General features: G+C 48.7%; 1 protein-coding gene across 3 annotated transcripts in view; it reads right to left on the bottom strand.

Moving 5' to 3' along the window:
• Positions 1–1992: 1992 nt before the first annotated feature.
• Positions 1993–18056, bottom strand: part of SLC15A4 (solute carrier family 15 member 4) — a 29245-nt gene continuing 13181 nt past the window's right edge. For 2 of the 3 annotated variants that reach the window (XR_015143977.1, XM_086345973.1), the window contains exons 4-8: positions 17741–17818; positions 16891–17059; positions 8350–8505; positions 7088–7246; positions 1993–3115 (exon numbers count right to left, since the gene is read on the bottom strand). Coding sequence is in view for 1 of the 3 variants with exons in the window: in XM_086345973.1 (XP_086202099.1) it covers positions 2967–3115; positions 7088–7246; positions 8350–8505; positions 16891–17059; positions 17741–17818 (711 nt within the window). In the remaining 2 variants the exon portion in view is untranslated. The remainder of the gene's footprint in view (positions 3116–7087; positions 7247–8349; positions 8506–16890; positions 17060–17740; positions 17819–18056) is intronic. The other variant, XR_015143976.1, reaches the window with a different exon arrangement.

Here is an 18056-nt window from a genome sequence, read left to right as displayed (position 1 = left end):
ACAATTCATGACTGCAGCTCTGAGCATTAGGGGAGGATTCGTAGAACTTTGTGCAAGTGAGAGATCCTGACTGGCCCATCCACCTCCAGCTCTGCTGCTGGTGTCCCAAGATCCAGGGCTTCATCATGCGTTTCTTTAGAGCACCATGGCTGGGTGCCTTCCTCTCCACTCCCTACTCAACCTGTTTTGCCAGGAGGCAGAGCCGCCGGAAAATCAGCCTGGAACTGGGAAGAGAATGTGGTTCCTGTCGGGTCATCGTCACTATGGAGTCTTGGCTGTGGTGAAGTCGCTCCTGTCTGGGTCTGCTCAGCTGTCAGCCCTAGACCCTCTTCCCTGCGCTCGGGTCTGGAGGAGGCACTAACATAGATGAGACTGCAGGTGCAACTCCCTGGCCCTGGCCTGGCTTCCTTTCCAAGGTGCGTGCCTCTTAGCCCACTTGGAAGTTAGCAAATGCTGATGTTCCACTTATGCAGTCTGGAGGTGTTTTGTTTTTTCCTTTGCATTTTGTATTGCTCCCTTAATTTGTCTTAGTTCCAAAAGCACTTTTTAAACATGTATTATTTCCCCTAAAAGGCCTTATTTTCAAAACAGCAAGGTGTTGCAATGAACATTTGAAAGTATCTGCTCAAATGATTTCTACTCAAAGATGCCCATAAACTGTGTGGTGATTTTGGATTATCACAGCACTCTGCTCTTCTTTAATGCGCTTTTTCAAGCGACGGGATTGTTTTGCGCCGAGTGGAACAGTTCACTAATATTGAAGATCATCCATTCTTTATTACCTGGACTTAAGAAGTGATCAGGGTTTCATAAAAGGCCCCCTGTAATTTTGAAAGGACTTGTTGCTTTGAAACTTTGCAGTGTTATATGTATCATTTTGTGCTTTCCCTGCTCTCCCGAGAAGAGGCCACCTCCACATCCGGATGTTGAGGTGGGTAGAGATGCTCCAGTCGCCCCTCAGAGGTGGGACTCCCGCCCGTGAAGCCAGAAAGACGGACAGCAGCCTGCGAGCTCCATGAGAAACCTGGAGATGCGTGAGCTCCTGACAAAGAACTCAGCCTGATGACAACGTTTTCTTTAAACCCGCCCATGAGACTGAGCAGAAATAGAGCGCTCAGTTTCATCCACCATCAAGGAAGAGAAAGCAGAGACGAGCGTCTTCCAATGGAGGACACGATCACTGGCTGGAGACCCACAGCGAGGTCTGCAGGGCAGGCATGTGTTTTAATGAGAACCCCATGACAGCATACTGGTTTTGTGGATTTGTTTATTCAACTGCTGTTCAGCACTACACAGCAACCACAATGGTACACTCTCTAAATTCAGGTAGAAAGTTAAAAGGCCATCAGTTCTTTAACCGACTGGCTTTCTAGACAGCTTCCCCTTAACAGGAGAGGTGTACCTGGCTACCTGTACAGATTCCCAGCCCATGTAAGGCCCAGAGGTTGGGCAAGGACGTGGGCCCCACATGCCGCCTCCACACGCCTGGGGCACGCCCACCACACAGAGCCCAGGGACAGGCTGAGCTCTCATCACACAACCCCTTTCCCTTTTGTGCCCGATTCCTTACAGAAAAAAATGTGATTTTTTGACAGCATGAGGTAATGGTTTTCAATATGTAATGGATCCTGAAGGCTGAAACTATACTCCTGGAAGATGGTGTATTTATTTCCTAGAACAGGGCTTTCCAACCCTTATTTATCTTTAATACAAACTCACACCCAGATGAGTAAGGTGTTTGCTTTTTTGTTCTCCAAACAAAATAACATAAATAATATAAAATTGTATTTTAGTACAGAGCAGGCGCAAGTATCACTCTCCTAGACAGTCAAAGAGTTGCAGCAGGAGCAGGCGTTTTATTGAGACTTTGCACCAGTTCCTGCCTGAGGACCCCTCACACGGTCTACGTGACAGCTGAGGAACTCACACGACGTCCACACATAAAACGCACACGTGTGACGCTGGTGGACAGAGCACACAGAGAAGCAGTCAGTGGGTCTCAAAATCAAGGTGTTTTTATAATAAAGTTATACCAAAAGCACAGCAACAAATGAGGAATAGTTTATTAGACAAAACGAGAAACCCCCACCGCCCAGAGCCAGCGACTGTCGACAGTTCAGGCTCACAGTGAACACTGCCAACCGTCCCCGCTCGCACCAGTGCCCTTCAGCGGAGGTCCTTCCCCCGCAAGAGCGGGTCTTCAGTCTCAGTGGTGCCACAGTGAAATCGTACACGAGCATTGACTAGGCGAGGTTTTAAAACACACGTCAGGCTGCGTCACAGGTTGAGATGAACACATGGTCTTAAATAGTTCTTAGTACAACATCATGTTCTTAAGGAAACAACAGGAAAGCGATCTCAACAGTTTAAAATATTAGCACTATTTGCAGCAGCAGATAAAATGCATTCACCGCCGGCCTGTACCGAGGAACTTGGTGTTGGCAAGATTTGTGGCTTAGGAGAGAAACCATGAGCAGGACTTCTCTATAAAACCTTCGCGGCACTTGACCACCCTTTCGTTTCTTAACAAATCCTCCTGTTCCTCAATGGAAACAGGTGTCTATTCATCAAGAAAGAAGAAGACGGTGAGCGCAGGTTTTATGGCAAGGAGATGAGATACTTGTTTAAAATACTGGGATGCCAACCTGCATGGGTGTCGTCTCCAGAGACTCGGTGTCAGCGTCTGCGGGTGTTTGCCAGAGGAGACCAGCTGCAGGGTGAACCAGGGTCTTCGGTGGCGAGAAGCCTGCGGCAGCCTGTGCATCTGCTCCAGGAAGGCCCAGACGGCAGGAGATGAACCGCAGGGAAGCACTCACCTAGGCTACCGGTAAGAGAAGAGACCAATCCCGGTGTCACGCCAAGTCTCAGGAAAGTCAGTCATCCACTCTCTGAGCCCCCACAGTCCCTTCCCATGGATCCGTTCGTCCATCTGTCCGTCCAACAGACCCGACAGGGGTGCGGGAGCATCAGGTCCTCCTGCTGGCGGGCGTGCCATTCGCTCTCGACCGCTGACGGTCGTATTTCACAGAAACAATAAGGAAAAGCAGGAGGGTGGCTCCTTGAATGGCCGCCAGAAGGAAAAAGTAATAGTTCAAATAGCAGCCATTGATGTTGCCTGGAGAGAAGGAAAGGAAAAAGAAACAAGAGTTTAGAAAGAAAGTTTACAATTTCTTTAATTTGGTTCCTACCAAGGTCAGGGTGACTTTTAATGTTGTCATTTAAAAAATCGAAAGAAGAATATTCTATCCCTAATTTGAAGTACACAAGTGCCTTGCTCCCAGAGCCACCATGAAGCTGACTGTACATCAACACCAGCTCCATGCTGGGGCCCTGTCACCAGCCTCTCCTGCTCCACAGACAAGGAGCCTGACTGTCCCCAAGTCAGGTCTGGAAGCGGAGGGTCTTGGTATCCTGGGTCCAGAGTCTGTACATTTATCAAGACCACTCAGCGGCCCAGGACACGGCCTGGACATCATGTCTCCCAGGAGTCCTGGACTCCTGCACTCCTGCGTTGTCACCTGACATCAGATACACTCCAATGTACCCTTCACAGGCCAGGGCAGGCGGCTGAACACACAAGCCACATGCTACGGGGAGATACAAATCTGCTTTTTAAATTTCTCCTTAAAAACTTCAGGTTGCCAAAGAGCTGACATACTGAATGCCCGAGCACCGTGCAGGCGTCCTACGCGCAAGGTTCCACTTAATTCCTGACAAACCGTGAGGTGGCGGAGGTCAAGGTCATGGACCTCAGAGCTCAACCAACCAGGCTCAAACCCAGTGTTGTGGTCTCTGGGCCCAGTCTCCTCGTTTGTAAGATGCGAAAACATGGTGGCCAGCCCCCCACCCCGCCCCCAGGCAGCAACAGCGCTGCCATGAGAAGTGCCCAGGGCGGAAGGCCGCCTCCTCAGCAGTACCCGTGAGGAGCCCCAGTCTTCATGGAGGTCTGGGGTACCAGGTCTGCACACCAGAGAACCGAGGTTTCACAGCACCACCCACCATGGCCCCTTGGCGTGGAGACGCAGGGCTGTGGGCGAAGGTCACCCCAGCTCCCTGCAGACGGCTGTCCCCACAACCGCTTCCACCGCTTGTCACCAACTGAAAAGGGCCTGACACAGTCAAGCAGAGGGGCGGGGAGACGTGTCCATCAGCAAGGTGTCCAGAGGAAGCGGGCGTCTCGGAAGAAAGCCGTGGTTCTCTCGGCCGGGCTTCACGAGCACTTCCACTTTGTTTACTTGGTACACCAGACTTCCTTCCCTCTCAGGTCTCCCTCAGGCTGGGTTATTCTGGAACTTCCTTTTTCTATCTGAACACACACTCATTAAAATTAGACGTTCAACACTGCTTTCATTAAACAGAATGAACGAACAGATATAATACACGTGCTTGCATAATAATCACTCACATGTTTTTAAAGAATTCTCACTCAGGTTGTAGAAGACAACGATTTCCTATGTTTACTGCTTTGGAAACAAATCCAGTAATACCTAGAATTTCTACTATTTATTCAACAGATACTGAAAAGCCATGGTTAGGTCCTCACTGCCTGCGGGGCTCCGCCCTGGACAGAGACCCCCTCTCCTGGAGCCTGGTGTGCCCATGCCCACCATGGCACTGCTGGGTGGTGCCAAAGTGCCAATCCTGAAACATTCACCTCCCCAAACGACACAGGAGGTTAAAACTAGCAGAGCTGAAAGCCGGCAGGCCGAGCAGACTGTACACAGTGTTTTCCCTGTCAGGGCAAGTCTCAGCCTGGGCTAGGAAGGGTGTTCAGAACCGGGTCCACCACCTAAAAGCTATCACAATCAGCCTTTGCTTTCTTGGGCCTCTTATCAGACAGAAGGTAACTGCACATGAAGGTGGTAAACTCTGGGTGTTCTTTATTTGATAAGACAGACTCCTGGGCCCCAAGGAACAAGCTCACGTGTCACCAAACACATGCACAAAAACATTCCCAGCTGCTCTATTCATGACAGCCTCCAACTGGCGACGCCCGCAACACCCATGCACAGCACAGCAGAGAAATGAACTGTGACTTATTTGTACAATAGATACTCCACAAAAACAACAAAAGAACCAGTTACTGGGGACGACTCAGAGAACACAGCGCTGAGTGAGACGCCGGCCGCGGCAGAGGACTGGGAGGCGACAGGACTCAGCGGGCTGGCATCACAGCAATTCATCCTGCCGGGGCCTGGGGGCTTAACGCAGCAAGAACAGGAGGAAGGCTTCCAGCCGTCCTGCACTTGGGTCGGGATGAAGAGCACACCAAGCTGCGCACTTCAAGACCAGAGCCCCTCACAGCATAGATGTGGCTCCCAGTCTAAACACAACAAAGACGAGCAGGCCAGGCAGAGGATGGGGAGAGAGGGACACAGTGAAGAGACAGACCACAGCCCAGGGACCCGACAGGAAGTGATCCACACGTCTGCTGGGAAGCACTGAGTCAGCTCCCACCGCCACCTGAGCACTGGTGGAGCAGAGGGCATGGAGAAGCTGGCCTCTGTTCCTCCTCCAGAAGAATGTGGCACAGCTTGGGGGTGGGAGTGGGGTGCCCCGGTCCCATCCTGTCCCCCATCTCCGCCCCAACAGCCCTGCCCCTAACTGAGAGGGAGCCCTGCCATGCCCTCCTGCGTCACCGTCATCGCACCCAGCTCCTGGGGCTGCAGGCAGAAGGGGTGCAAGCTCTCTGCACTCGAGGGAAACGGGAGACCACCTGCGCTCCTAGACAGGGCAGCCGATCCAGGACACACGACCGGCGCCTCCCTCTCGTGGAAATAACATCAACACACAGGACCCAGGTCCAGCACCGGTCTCTGTGTGCATCAGCGCTGGAGGTGACCCTCACAGCTGCAAGTATTAAAATCACCTGTCAGAAGGAAGGATGAATGACAGGCAAACCACAGTTATTAAATTAGCAGTGGGGGGAGCAAATCACTGGAAAGCATCAAGGATGACCAAAGCCAATCAATCCTTTATGATTCACTTAAAAATGAAACAAAAACTAAGAAATAGCAGCTACATCTGAAGAACTACAGAGGTTTGATCTCTGTAACAAGTCTTTGAAGGAGGTCTGTTCTGTGACACCAAGAACCCAGGAGAACTCTCAGAACCCCTGTGTAACCGGACCTTACCCTCAGGGAGGGGGGCGGCCCCTCCTCACCACAACCAGGCTGGGCCTGCCCAACCCCCACAGCCCCGGTGCTCACAGCTGGACCACATCACCATGGGGCTCTGGTTTCTGTTTATCAGGGCTTCTCGGACCTAAACTCTCACCTCAGGACAGGAATTTTAACTGCATCATGGGAGGGCTTTTGGAATTCTGCCATTTCTGGAGAACAGTCTTTAGGCTTGCATCAGGTTTCCACAGGGATTTACAACCTAAAAGTACCAGGGGACAGCAAATACCACAGAACTACACAAGGAAAAGCAACCAAAAGCAATGGTGCTTTTTACCGGTGAAACATATAAAGAAGAAAGACGCTTCCACCTCTGGGTCCGTTTACAGGCGACATCAATCTGCAAAGAGCAGAGCTCTCATCCCTCGCCAGTGATTTTGCTCAAGATGCCACCTACTGGCAATGGCTGCAGAACTCCATTATGATTGATCACGAGTCATATTTGTTTTTAAAAAGGCAACTTATTGTCTATTTTATTTTAACTGCAAGAAATTAAAAGGTACTGTCAGGGAAAAAAAACATAAAACTAAGATAAATGAAGGGGAATTTGTGATACAGATTTTATTTGCCTGCTAATAAAATACAGTGCTGGGCCTGACGATTGAGAAAGAAGGCAGCCTACCCATCACAGGTTTGGGAACAAACAGCGGCCACTCGGCCGCGGGTGGCGGGGTGTGGTCAAGGCCGACCTGGCAGGAGAGGTTCACCAGTCTCCGGGAGATCGTGTGTGACGTGGGCAAATGGGGTGAGGGGGTGGTCTGACGCAGCTTGGGGAGCAGGGTGGGGCTCCTGACCCAGCCCAGAGACACTAACTGCATCCGGTCCCAGGTGCCCACGTGACCCAAGGGCCGGGGCTCTGGATGCTGCTCACTGTTGATGGTTGGGCATGGGTGGCGGGGGATCCTTACCGAAGTCCGTGTGGCTGCTCATCCACCCGATGGCCTTCAGGGACACCAACGCCAACAGTCCTGAGCCCACGAAGGACCCAACTCCAGAGAAGAAGAAGAACAAGCCCATGATGGCGCTCTGCATGGACTTGGGGGCAGCCGAGTATGCAAATTCCAGGCCTGGGGGGGTGGGGGATGAAGAGTGTTTTTGTAGAGGACACAGCGCTGCCTCCGCACCATGGCCCTCGGGGACCTGGGACTCTGGGCACAGCCCCTATCTGCTGTGAGACAGCCCCCGGCTGGCTGCTAGTCTCCCACCACAGCCCCTAGAAACCCCAAGAGGTGGTGGTCACCTCCACGCTCACATCAGAGGGCAGCATTTGACTTGCCAGCTCTTGGAATTTCCTGTTCCTCATGGAAAGAAGTTGAAGAAGCCAAATTTCCTACATTCTTAACTGATGTGAGTTTGCAAATGAACCTCTGACACTAAAATGGGGAAATCTACTTAGGAATTCTACCTGAAAGGCAAGGTGTTTGAGAACAGTTTTGGCAGGCGCATCTATAACCCAGTTCTTGCCGTGATACCCAGACATGGAGATATGCGCTGGGCTCTAAAGGAAGGGCCGGCCTCATTGATTTATTCCCTCCCAAGTTCATGAGCCAATTCCACGTGAGCACAGGGGGAGGGGAGGAGAGGGGAAAGCCGCCGCCCACAGCCCGGCCGTCTCTGGTTATCACTCATTTCCTCCTTCCCTCACTCCCAGCAGCGGGAAACAGGCCTGCACAGAATTCACTCATCCACATGCCACCATGGGACCTCAGCAACAGGGAAGAGAGGCCTGTGAGAACACGCTTTATAAATGAGGTTTCTCCCTGACACATCTACAGGCAGACACCGAGAGCCGGGCAGTGAGGGGCCTGAGGCCTGGCTGCGGCAGCAGGGCTGCAGGGCTGGGGAGCCAGTGCCAGGCCAGGCAGCCAAACCCCGGCCCCTGAAGCGGGGCTCGTCCTTCTCCTTTCCTGTCTCCTGCGGACGCACTGCAGCAGGTCATCTTCATGTTGGTGTTGTGGGAATCCTACTTTCACACCAAGAAAGGGGAGCCTCAGCCATAACGTCACCCTTTCCTCACCGATTCACACTCTGAACCGCACCTGCCCACCAACACCCACCAAGCACCGTGCGGTTACGTCTCGACACGGCCTAACGAGGGAGGAACCAGCACGGCCTTAATCATGCAGCGAGGGGACTGGACACAGACGCCCCCAACCGGAGGAAGCCTCACCTGCGATGCTGGCGAATATTTCACTGACACCGATCAGCACGTACTGCGGGACCTGCCACCAGATGGGCAAGTCCGCGGCGTAGTACACGACGTTTCCGATGGTCTGGTTGATGGTCTTCTCCTTCACGAGGTCCAGCCTCTTGCTTTCCAAAATCCCTACAATTCATAAGTAGCTTATGAGCATTTATTCACTAACATCTGTAATTAAACTGAAACACCAGATCCTTGGGACAAGATGCCTGTCGATGATTCTGAGAAATGCATGAAAGGTTAACACCAGATGACACATATCCCCCCAAGCCCCCAAGCTCAGGAAGTTTTCCCTTTCCCCCTTTGAGCTTCCGAAGTAGGTCACTGAAAACCAGCAGTCATGTCATCCATATCTCAAGCGGGCTTCTGCAGCACTTTATAAAACCAGCGTTCAGCGTGCCTAACACAACCCTCTAAGCTCTGGATCGCTCACCTAAACGCCTTTTGCTTCCTTCAAAAAGAGGAGCAAGAGAAAGCTACACAGTCCTGCAATAAAAAGATTAATCACACTGTTTACTTACCAGAAGGTAATAAATCTGGAGATGATCTTCCCTTCAAGGTAACATATCTACGCTGATTCACTGACTGATCACCATGACTACGACGACTACCACTACTGCTCCTAATGCCAATTTCCCCATTAGATGGGCTCAACCTCATCAACAAACGACAGCAGTCCCCCCTTATCTGTGAGGGATACGCTGCAAGACCCCAGTGGACGCCTGAGACCGAGAACAGTTCTACATCATATATATATATACACTATTTTTTTCCCTGCCCACACAAACCTCTGATAAAATTTAACTTATAAATCTGGCACAGTAAGAGATTAACAACAGTAACTAAGAATAAAACAGAACAATGATAACAACACACTGCAATAAAAGTTATGTGAAGTTGGCGGTCTCCCTAAGCATCTCACTGTACTGTAGGTATTTTCAGACTGTGGTTGATCTTGGGGTCACGGAAACGATGGAAACCACAGCCAGGGATAAGGGGGATGACTGTACACTGGCCTTCTGCCCTCGGCAGCGGCCAGGACTCCCTGGATTATCAGTCGTCTGTCAGGTGGGACAGACGGACACAGGAAAATAAGCAAGATCAGAAATAGCTACTCTACAAAAAAAAAATAAAACAGATCAAAATGAAGTTTAAAACAACAACCCGTAGGACCAAGTTCTTAGAGTAAAGATGTTTTTAAGGAATTCTAGTCCGGAGAAGGCGATGGCACCCCACTCCAGTACTCTTGCCTGGAAAATCCCATGGATGGAGGAACCTGGTGGGCTGCAGCCCATAGGGTCGCTAAGAGTCAGACACGACTGAGTGACTTCACTTTCACCTTTCATTTTCATGCATTGGAGAAGGAAATGGCAACCCACTCCAGTGTTCTTGCCTGGAGAATCCCAGGGATGGCGGAGCCTGGAGGGCTGCCGTCTATGGGGTCGCACAGAGTCGGACACGACTGAAGCGACTTAGCAGCAACAGCAGCAGTCCAAATAATGGACTCTAATAGCTAATGTATACATAATAATTATGTGTTTAAAACAGTATGAGGAAGGACAGGAGTCTGGGCAGAGGAATACTGGAATATACATACATAAGGGGCTTCCGTGGTGGCTCAGTGGTAAAGAATCCTCCTGCCGATGCAAGAGATGTGGGTTCGATCCCTGGGTTGGGAGGATCCCCTGGAGAAGGAAATGGCAACCCACTCCAGTATTCTTGCCTGGGAAATCCCATGGACAAGGAGCCTGGTGGGCTACAGTCCATGGGATCACAAAAGAGTCAGACATGACTGAGATACTAAACAACAAATATATATATATATATATAGATTCCTTTTAAGATCTTAGCATGAAAAAGGACAAGAAAAAAAAAAAAAAAGGACCAGGATTTGACAGAGTGAAAGAATCTGCCCCCACACCACATCTCAAATATCCAAAGAGAACACACATCAAAGGTCCAAGAGAAGGTGAGACCTCCTAGCTCATTTCCACGTGGAAAGCCGCGTCTCCTCCCTGAAGGTGGTGATGGAGGCAGCCCTCAGCCCTCACGACTGTCCTGTGACTGAGAAACAGGAGCAGCCCAGGTCTGCAGAGCGTCTGCTGCTCTGGAAAGGGGAATATGAGGCTCAGCCCAGCAGTGATCTCAGGAAACTGGTGGTGGCATTAAGGGCCTTGCCCAAAAAGAGCAGCTTTGCTCCCTGGCAGGGCAGCAGGCAGCCCCAATGGGCCCGCAGTGTTATCCTGGTTGGAGCACCTTCAAACGCAAGGCTGAAGTGCTACAGGCTTCCTCTGGCTCAGCCGAGGTCCAGCCGGCCCTGGACTGGAAGATCACTGCCCTGCACTGGCCACCAACCCTCTAGCTTGGAAGGGTTAGATTTAAGTACAGAGAGAGGGAAGAACTCACTCAGCCTGGTTTAGGGGAATAAATACTGACGCTGGATAATCTCTTGCCCTTCATAGGAAAGGCAAGGGAGCATGAAGACGACACCGAGTGTGCCTGTGTGTTTATGGTGGGGTGTCACTGGTGGGAGCCATATACGGGTTTAGTACCAGGACGAAAAAAGGTACCATTGACTTCTGGCAAGCTGGCAGAGAACAGGAGTAAGCTGTAGGACAGAATTTGCTGTGGTCTCATCAGTTAGGAAAACGCAGACTCCTGTGAAGGCCGAGGGTGAAAAACAAACAGAAACCAAGGGGCAATGGCAAGGGGGTCATAAACAAACTAGGACCAAGCCCTGAGACAAGAACATGTGAAATCAACAGAGCGCCTCTTTGGTGGGACTGGGGGAAGGATGGGGAGGTGTGGAGCACACGGCTGACACCACAGAGAACAGAGGAAGGAGCAGGGTCCTGAGAGAGGCCGACAGAGAACCACAGCGGTCCTCGGGCAACAGCAGTCCTGCGGGGTCTGGGCAGGCCTGTCCCTGGGAGGCCACAGAGCTCATGATGGAAGAGACAAGAAGCGCGGGTACAAACCAAGACAAGACAAGAAGCTGGGAGAACCAAGACAGAAGGAAGACGGGCAAATTCTTCAATTAACAACACAAACTTACATCAGGTCAAACAAAAGAAAACCCAACACTGTGGGTGAGAAGGAAATGAAGGTGGCAGCAGCGAAGGTCGGATAAGAGGAGGGGCGGGCAGAGTCACCTGGAGGGAGACTCGACAACCAAGGGCAGGAAGGAGGCATCAAGAAAACACACTGAGGGTCAGGAAAGGCCTCCTGTGCCCACTCGACCCTGTGCCTGCTGCTCCCTGCTGCCAGCTCATCTACACTCACGACGAGCCAGAGCGAAACATGGAGCAAGAACACTGACCGGGGTGTTGGCTGGGCTTTCACTGGACCTAAGAGCTCCTGTGTGGCCTCCCCACACAGTGCCACTCCCCCATAAACCTTTATGAGTAAAATACCATCACAGGCTAGAAGTGCAGCGAGAACCTGAGGCACACCAGCCCTGCTGGTCATCAGAGCAAGTGCACGGAAAGGGTAAGGCTTTGTCTTGGCTTCCCAAGTGGCACTAGTGGTAAATAACCCGCTTGCCAATGCAGGAGACACAAGAGACGCAGAGTCAATCCCTGGGTCGGGAAGATCCCCTGGAAGAGGAAATGGCATCCCACTCCAGTATTCTTGCCCGAAGAATCCTATGGACAGAGGAACCTGGCTATGCATGTAGCACGTGCTAGAAATGCAGTGAGAACCTGAGGCACACGAGCCCTGCTGGTCCTCGTCAGAGCAAGCAAATGGAAAGATACGGCTTTGTTCGGCAACGCATTGCTAACTGGAGGAGACCCAGGGCAGACCCACGTCCTGAACTTTAGGGACACTAACATCTGTGCCCCCTCCAGGCTTAGTTCTAACAGACTCATGCTGCCCAAGAGAGAACAGTGCCTCTCTAAGGACACTGTCCCCCAGATTGGACGTGCCTCCCGTTCACCAGAGCCTGCACAGACCGCCGCATCCCTGGACACACGTGATCCCCGTAACCCCAGGCAGCACTGGACTCCAGGGCTCCTGCTACACAGGATCTGAACTAACAGAGCTGACAGCACTACGGCTATCCTACCATCCTGTGCAGCACCCCACAAACATTTTTAGAAAGGAATACTGGCCAAGAAGGAAGCCTTGAAATGCATGATACAGGAATTACAAAGCCATGCTCTCTCTCAACTCTTCAACTAAAGCTTTCTCGGTAGCAAATGGACAAACAACAGCATCAATTATTATAAACTGAAAAAAGTTCTCTAAAAGTACTCTTGGATCAAAAAGAAAATAAAAACCACAGTTTCAATATTCTTCTGGGGAAAAAAAAAAGAAACCATTACAACAAACTAAAGTGCAAGAGACCTTGATAGAAAGAGACAGTAACAGGCCAGTTAAAAAAACAACACGGTCTTTACTGTTTAGCAGGAACGAATAAATAGAAGGGAAGAATTTAACTCAAGAAATGAGAAAAAGAAATCAACAAAACACAATGAAGATAATAAAAGTTAATATCTTAATTATTCACTGAGAAAACATAAAAACAGTCAAATAATAAATTCAAGAGATACATCTAAGGAAAAATCGTAAAAGAGTTTTGGCCAATCTAACAAAAAAGAACACATAAAAAAGTGAAACTAGAAAAGAGGAAGGAAATGCAACAGATCTACTTAAATGACCATTTTCATCTCCTCTCAATTTCTCGAACTCAATAAATTATATTCTAAGGACACTAAAAAATAAAAAGCTTAAGTGATTCAGCAAAAAACAAGATCTGAGCAAAACTGGAAAAGGTGGAAAAATGATATTTCCTTTCAGAGAAGTGATGCACCCTTGTAATTTTCCAGGTAAGGACTTGGAACTTCCTGGGAACAAACAGAAATTTCTCATCCTGTTTTACACACCCCGCCTCCAGAAACAGGGCATTTACCAACCCTTTAATAAAGCTGTGCAATCCAGACACCAAACCAGACTGCTGTTGGTTAGACAGAGATGCGGAGTCACTCAGCAAAACAGCAGCAGATTCCAATCAGACCATCAGGGTCAGCCCTTTTAACAAACAGGGTTTTTAATTTATTTCAACAGTTAAACACCGGAAGTTAAAATAAATAAAAACAAGAGCTGCCAAAGGCGGAGGGGGGAGGGCATGTCATCCTCCTGAAAACCAACATAAGATATTTGAGAAAAACTCAACAATCATTTCTGCCAAAAATACTCAGTAAACTTGAAATAAAGATTAGATATTTAACATCATCATAAACACCTATTTCAAACTAAGAGGTGCAAGTGAACTGTGAACAGTGAGCAGCTGAAGGCATTCCCATCAAAGTCTGGGGTAAACGGAGGGAGTCTAGGACTTCCTTGGGGGGATTCGAGAAGGAAAGTAATTTCACTGGGCATGGCAACCCACTCCAGGATTCTTGCCTGGAGAATCCCAAGGACAGAGGAGCCTAGCTACAGTCCACGGAGTTGCACAGAGTCAGACACGACTGAAGCAACTTAGCACACACAGATGCATGATGTTAACAGTGAGAACTAGAATCCTAAATACCCAACAACAAAGGACTGCAGGTGAATGTTTGACATGGAAGGATGCTTTAGTTCTTTCTTTTTTTATAGCGAGTGACAAAGGAAGTACACACACACACATCACATCATATATGATTTTTCCCATGCACCTGCAGACTGATAGTAGAAGATATCCTTGGGTGGAATTATGAGTGCTTAAATCTGTGCGTGTGAGAGAGACACAGAGAGGGAGGAAGGAGGACAGCAATGGGGGGAGATGCTCATCTGTATTTGGTGGATTTTTTTTTAACCTGCCTACAGTTAACAAGTGTTTCTTTATACCTTTAAGGGTTTCTTAGGTTTAGTTTTCAAATCAGGCTCAAATCATTGTACACAACAGGATTTCATTTCCGCAGAAACACAAAAAGTGTATGTGTATGTACACACAGATACACAAAGTCAGACAGACATGCACCATCACAGCAGTGAGCACCTCTGGGGAAATTACAGCTGATTTTTATCTTCTTCTTTATGTTTCTAAGGTTCCCTTTTCTCCAGTGAGCATCTATTATGTTAGTAAGTTAAGACACATATAATTTTGATAGGGAAAGCACATTTCTTTTTTCCTCAAGCAGAATGGAAGAAAACCCATTGGGTGTGCCTGATTCTCACCTGAGAAACTTGAAAGAAAGAATTGTTTCCAGCAGGGATGGTACTAAACAGAAGATTCTGATTTATTATGGATGAATGTAGCAAGTTAAAAGGCAAAATCATCTCTTTCCTATTAAAATGTTGGTCTGCTGTTATGATTTCTGGTTTCCATTCAAAGCTCACTAATGTCCCAGTTAAATAATATTCACTAGAGCTGGAAATGAAACGGCATGAAACACCAGTCACTGCTTAGATTAAATTTAATAAACTGTGCCTAAGTCAAGTTATAAGATGTTTAACCTCTGTGAATCAGTGATGGTTAAGTTCCTTCCTAATATCTGGTCACTCAGCAAAGAGAGCCTCTTTAAGACCGTCAGCACTGGAGGCGTTTTCCGTGTCTAAGCAAGTGATCTGGATGCTGACGTTCAGAGCGGCCGTGGTCACACAGGTGCAGAGCACCTGCCTCCCCACAGGTGCCCGCGGCCACCTGATGGCAGTCCGACCCTGCGGGGCAGGAAGTGAACTGCTGGCACTGCTTGTGCTTTGAAAAGGCCGCACTGGGGCTCCTTGTGGTCCAGCAGCTGAGACTCTGCACTCCCAACACAGGGGGCCCAGGTGCGACCCCTGGTTGGGAAACTAGATCCCACATGCCACAACCAAAGATCAGAAAGACAGAAAGAAAGAAGGAAAAAAGGAAGAAAGAAATGGCAGCGCTGCCTGCCCAACATGACCCGCTCAACAGGCTCGCCAGAAACCACCGGGAGGGATGACCCCAGGGTTTTCAGGGCCTCCAAAGAAGCTATTCAGCCATAAACAAAACTGAAAGAGAAGATGGTGTGTTAAAGGAACCAAACCCAGAGTCTGCTAGATGATGCCTCGGAAACCAGCAATCTCTCCTTTCCCACAGGCAGCTGACAAGGATACCTGTCCGTGGGGTGCGACTGGCTGGCTGGGGTACAGGCGGGGCTCTCCCATCCAGAAAGAGAAGAGGTGCTGAGGCTGAAGCTGGGCTCACGACAAGTGCTCAGGAACCCCCACCCCCCACCCCGTCAGCACAACTCCTCTGCTCCAGGGCGCCCCGCCCAGCGCCGATTCCGCAGTCAGGAAACCTGCCACCAGAGCCCTGCTGTGACCCAGCTCTTGTTCGCTCAGGCTTTATTTGCCCACGTGCACAGAACTGGAAGGGAAACAGATCACATGGCCAGCACACGGCAGGAACTTCATCCAGAGATGACCTCCCTTTAATCACCTATTTCATTAATAAAGAAACCTAACTGTCCCCTAAGATGTCCCAGCGTCTAGAATATAGATATCTTAAGCCTAGAGACTCATTTCTGTAAATCTGTTGAGTACTGTATCAATATGTTCACCTGGGCGACAGTGGATGGAGGCTGTGGTGAAGCCTTGTCAGAGAATATTAAATTCCACCTCAGCAGTGCTTAACATTAAATTCCTCATAACACAGATGATATATAGGTGATTCAGGAATATCAGCTTTTCTTGTCTTGTTACATAACTAAGCTATTTTACGGTTCAATAATTTCCAAATATTAATGAAGGAAGAGTGCCAAAGCAAGGTGAGAAGGTCAGAAACCCTTCAGCCTATCGGCACAAGATAATTCAGCTTAGACTTCAGAATCTAAGAATTATGAACTCAGAACCGAGCCCCCAATAGATGTCAGAATACCTGGGCGTTAGTTCTTAACCGCCTTCGTTTTTTTCTGGGGGATGGAGGCTGGTTCCAAACCCGTTATTTGATTTTAAAAAAATAACAAAACTTTCTCTCCAGAAAAACGCACATGAAATTTTACATAAAAGCGCAAAGGGTTCAGGGCATAAGACACTGACTAATGGACCTGACATTAAGAATCACAGGTCTGAGGATAATTTAACACCTTTCATTTATAAAATTCCCTCTATCTAGCAATTACTAGTGGTCTAAAATCTAAATCAGTAGGAGACAATAAGCCTCCCTTGATTCAACCCAAAAGTCACCTTCCAGAGCATTTCACTGGTTAGGACTCGCTGGTGGTCAGGTGGCTAAGACTCCAGGTTCCCAATACAGGAGAGGCCTGGGTTTGATCCCTAGTCAGGGAACTAGAACCCCATGCTGGAACTAAGAGTTCACACACCACAACCAAGAAGCTTCCACAGCCAAATAAATAAATATTTTAAAAAACATAAAAGAGCAAATCCTGAGAAAACATCTTAAACTTCATATAACAAAAAATGAACACTACTCCAGTTTAATAAAATAATCCTTATACATTCTTTGAAGTACACACGCTTCCTAAAGAACACATGAGTGACTTATTCCGAATCACCCACAACGGGAAGCAGGTGGGAGCAGAAACGGAGCCAGCTTCTCACCTGCAGCGAAGGCTGAGCACATCACGAAGAACATCCCCACGGCGATCCTTTTCAAGGATGATGGGAGCAGGCCGTTTCGTTTCAAGATGGGATCGACTAGTTTATCTTTCAAGGGAATTAACAGGAGGATGAGCACAGCATCGAACATGGTCAGCCAGGCTGCCGGAAACTAGAATTTGGAGATGCAGAAGACACGGGCTTATTTTTCTGCAGTGTCAGCAACTGCTTGCTTGACAACTAACGTCTAAATGGGAAAAGCTTATTTCAAAAATAGCTCATTTGTACAAGTATGACCTCCTAGGAAAATAGTCTGTCTCAAGACACTGGATCTGAGGAAAGGCTTTCATTTCTAAAGGGATGTAATTTGGGTTTTCTGTGCTTTCTGGGGGGAAGAAGAAACAGGTCAAACATTCATGTTTAACTGACAGTAGCAACTTAGTTTGGGTTTCCCAGGGGGCTCAGTGGTAAAGAATCTGCCTGCCAAGCAGGAAACGCAGGTTTGATCCCTGGATCGAGATAATCCCCTGGAGAAGGAAACTGCAACCCACTCCCGTATTCTTGCCTGGAAAGAGCCTGGCAAGCTACAGTCCATGGGGTCACAAGAGTCGGACACGATTTAATGACTGAATAACCACCACAAAGTCAATTTAATCTAGTAAAGGACATAACCAACGGAAAGACAGTTTCAGAAGTAACTGAGTAAAAAACAGAGTAAAAATTCCATTTCAATAGGAACATGTTTAGTTCAAGCTACCTATATCATTTACAAAGTATCTGTGATTGGCAGAAGAAATTCATTTGTCACGTAAACCCCGAATGACAATTTTCACATCATTTCAATTGTTCTCACCGTATGAGGATTGGTTGTAATACTGGAAATTTCTGGAATCTTCAAATGAAGACTCTGTAAAACATACGTCGTCTGCATCTGGGTGTAAAAAGCAGTGTCATTACATGTGCACGGCTGTCACAGACCTGCAGAGAGCCGCCCCTCCCCCAGACTACTCTGTGATGAGACTTGAAAAGGTCAGGTTGGCAAACAGGCAGGTCAGTCTCTTGGCCACCATAAAGGTCGTCTGGAGATGAACTTTGAAAAAGAAGTAACGACTACCCCAGTGAGAAATTAAAAGGTGGGGCCTGGAAAAACAGAGGTATGCCCATTCTTA

The sequence above is a fragment of the Bos grunniens genome, chromosome 17, assembly GCF_055505025.1.
Source record: "Bos grunniens cultivar Pamir isolate PY7600 chromosome 17, Bosgru_T2T1.0, whole genome shotgun sequence".
In the NCBI taxonomy this organism is placed as follows: Eukaryota; Metazoa; Chordata; class Mammalia; order Artiodactyla; family Bovidae; genus Bos; species Bos grunniens.
The sequence above is the reverse complement of the archived record's forward strand: the minus strand, read 5'-3'. Positions and strand labels throughout refer to the sequence as shown.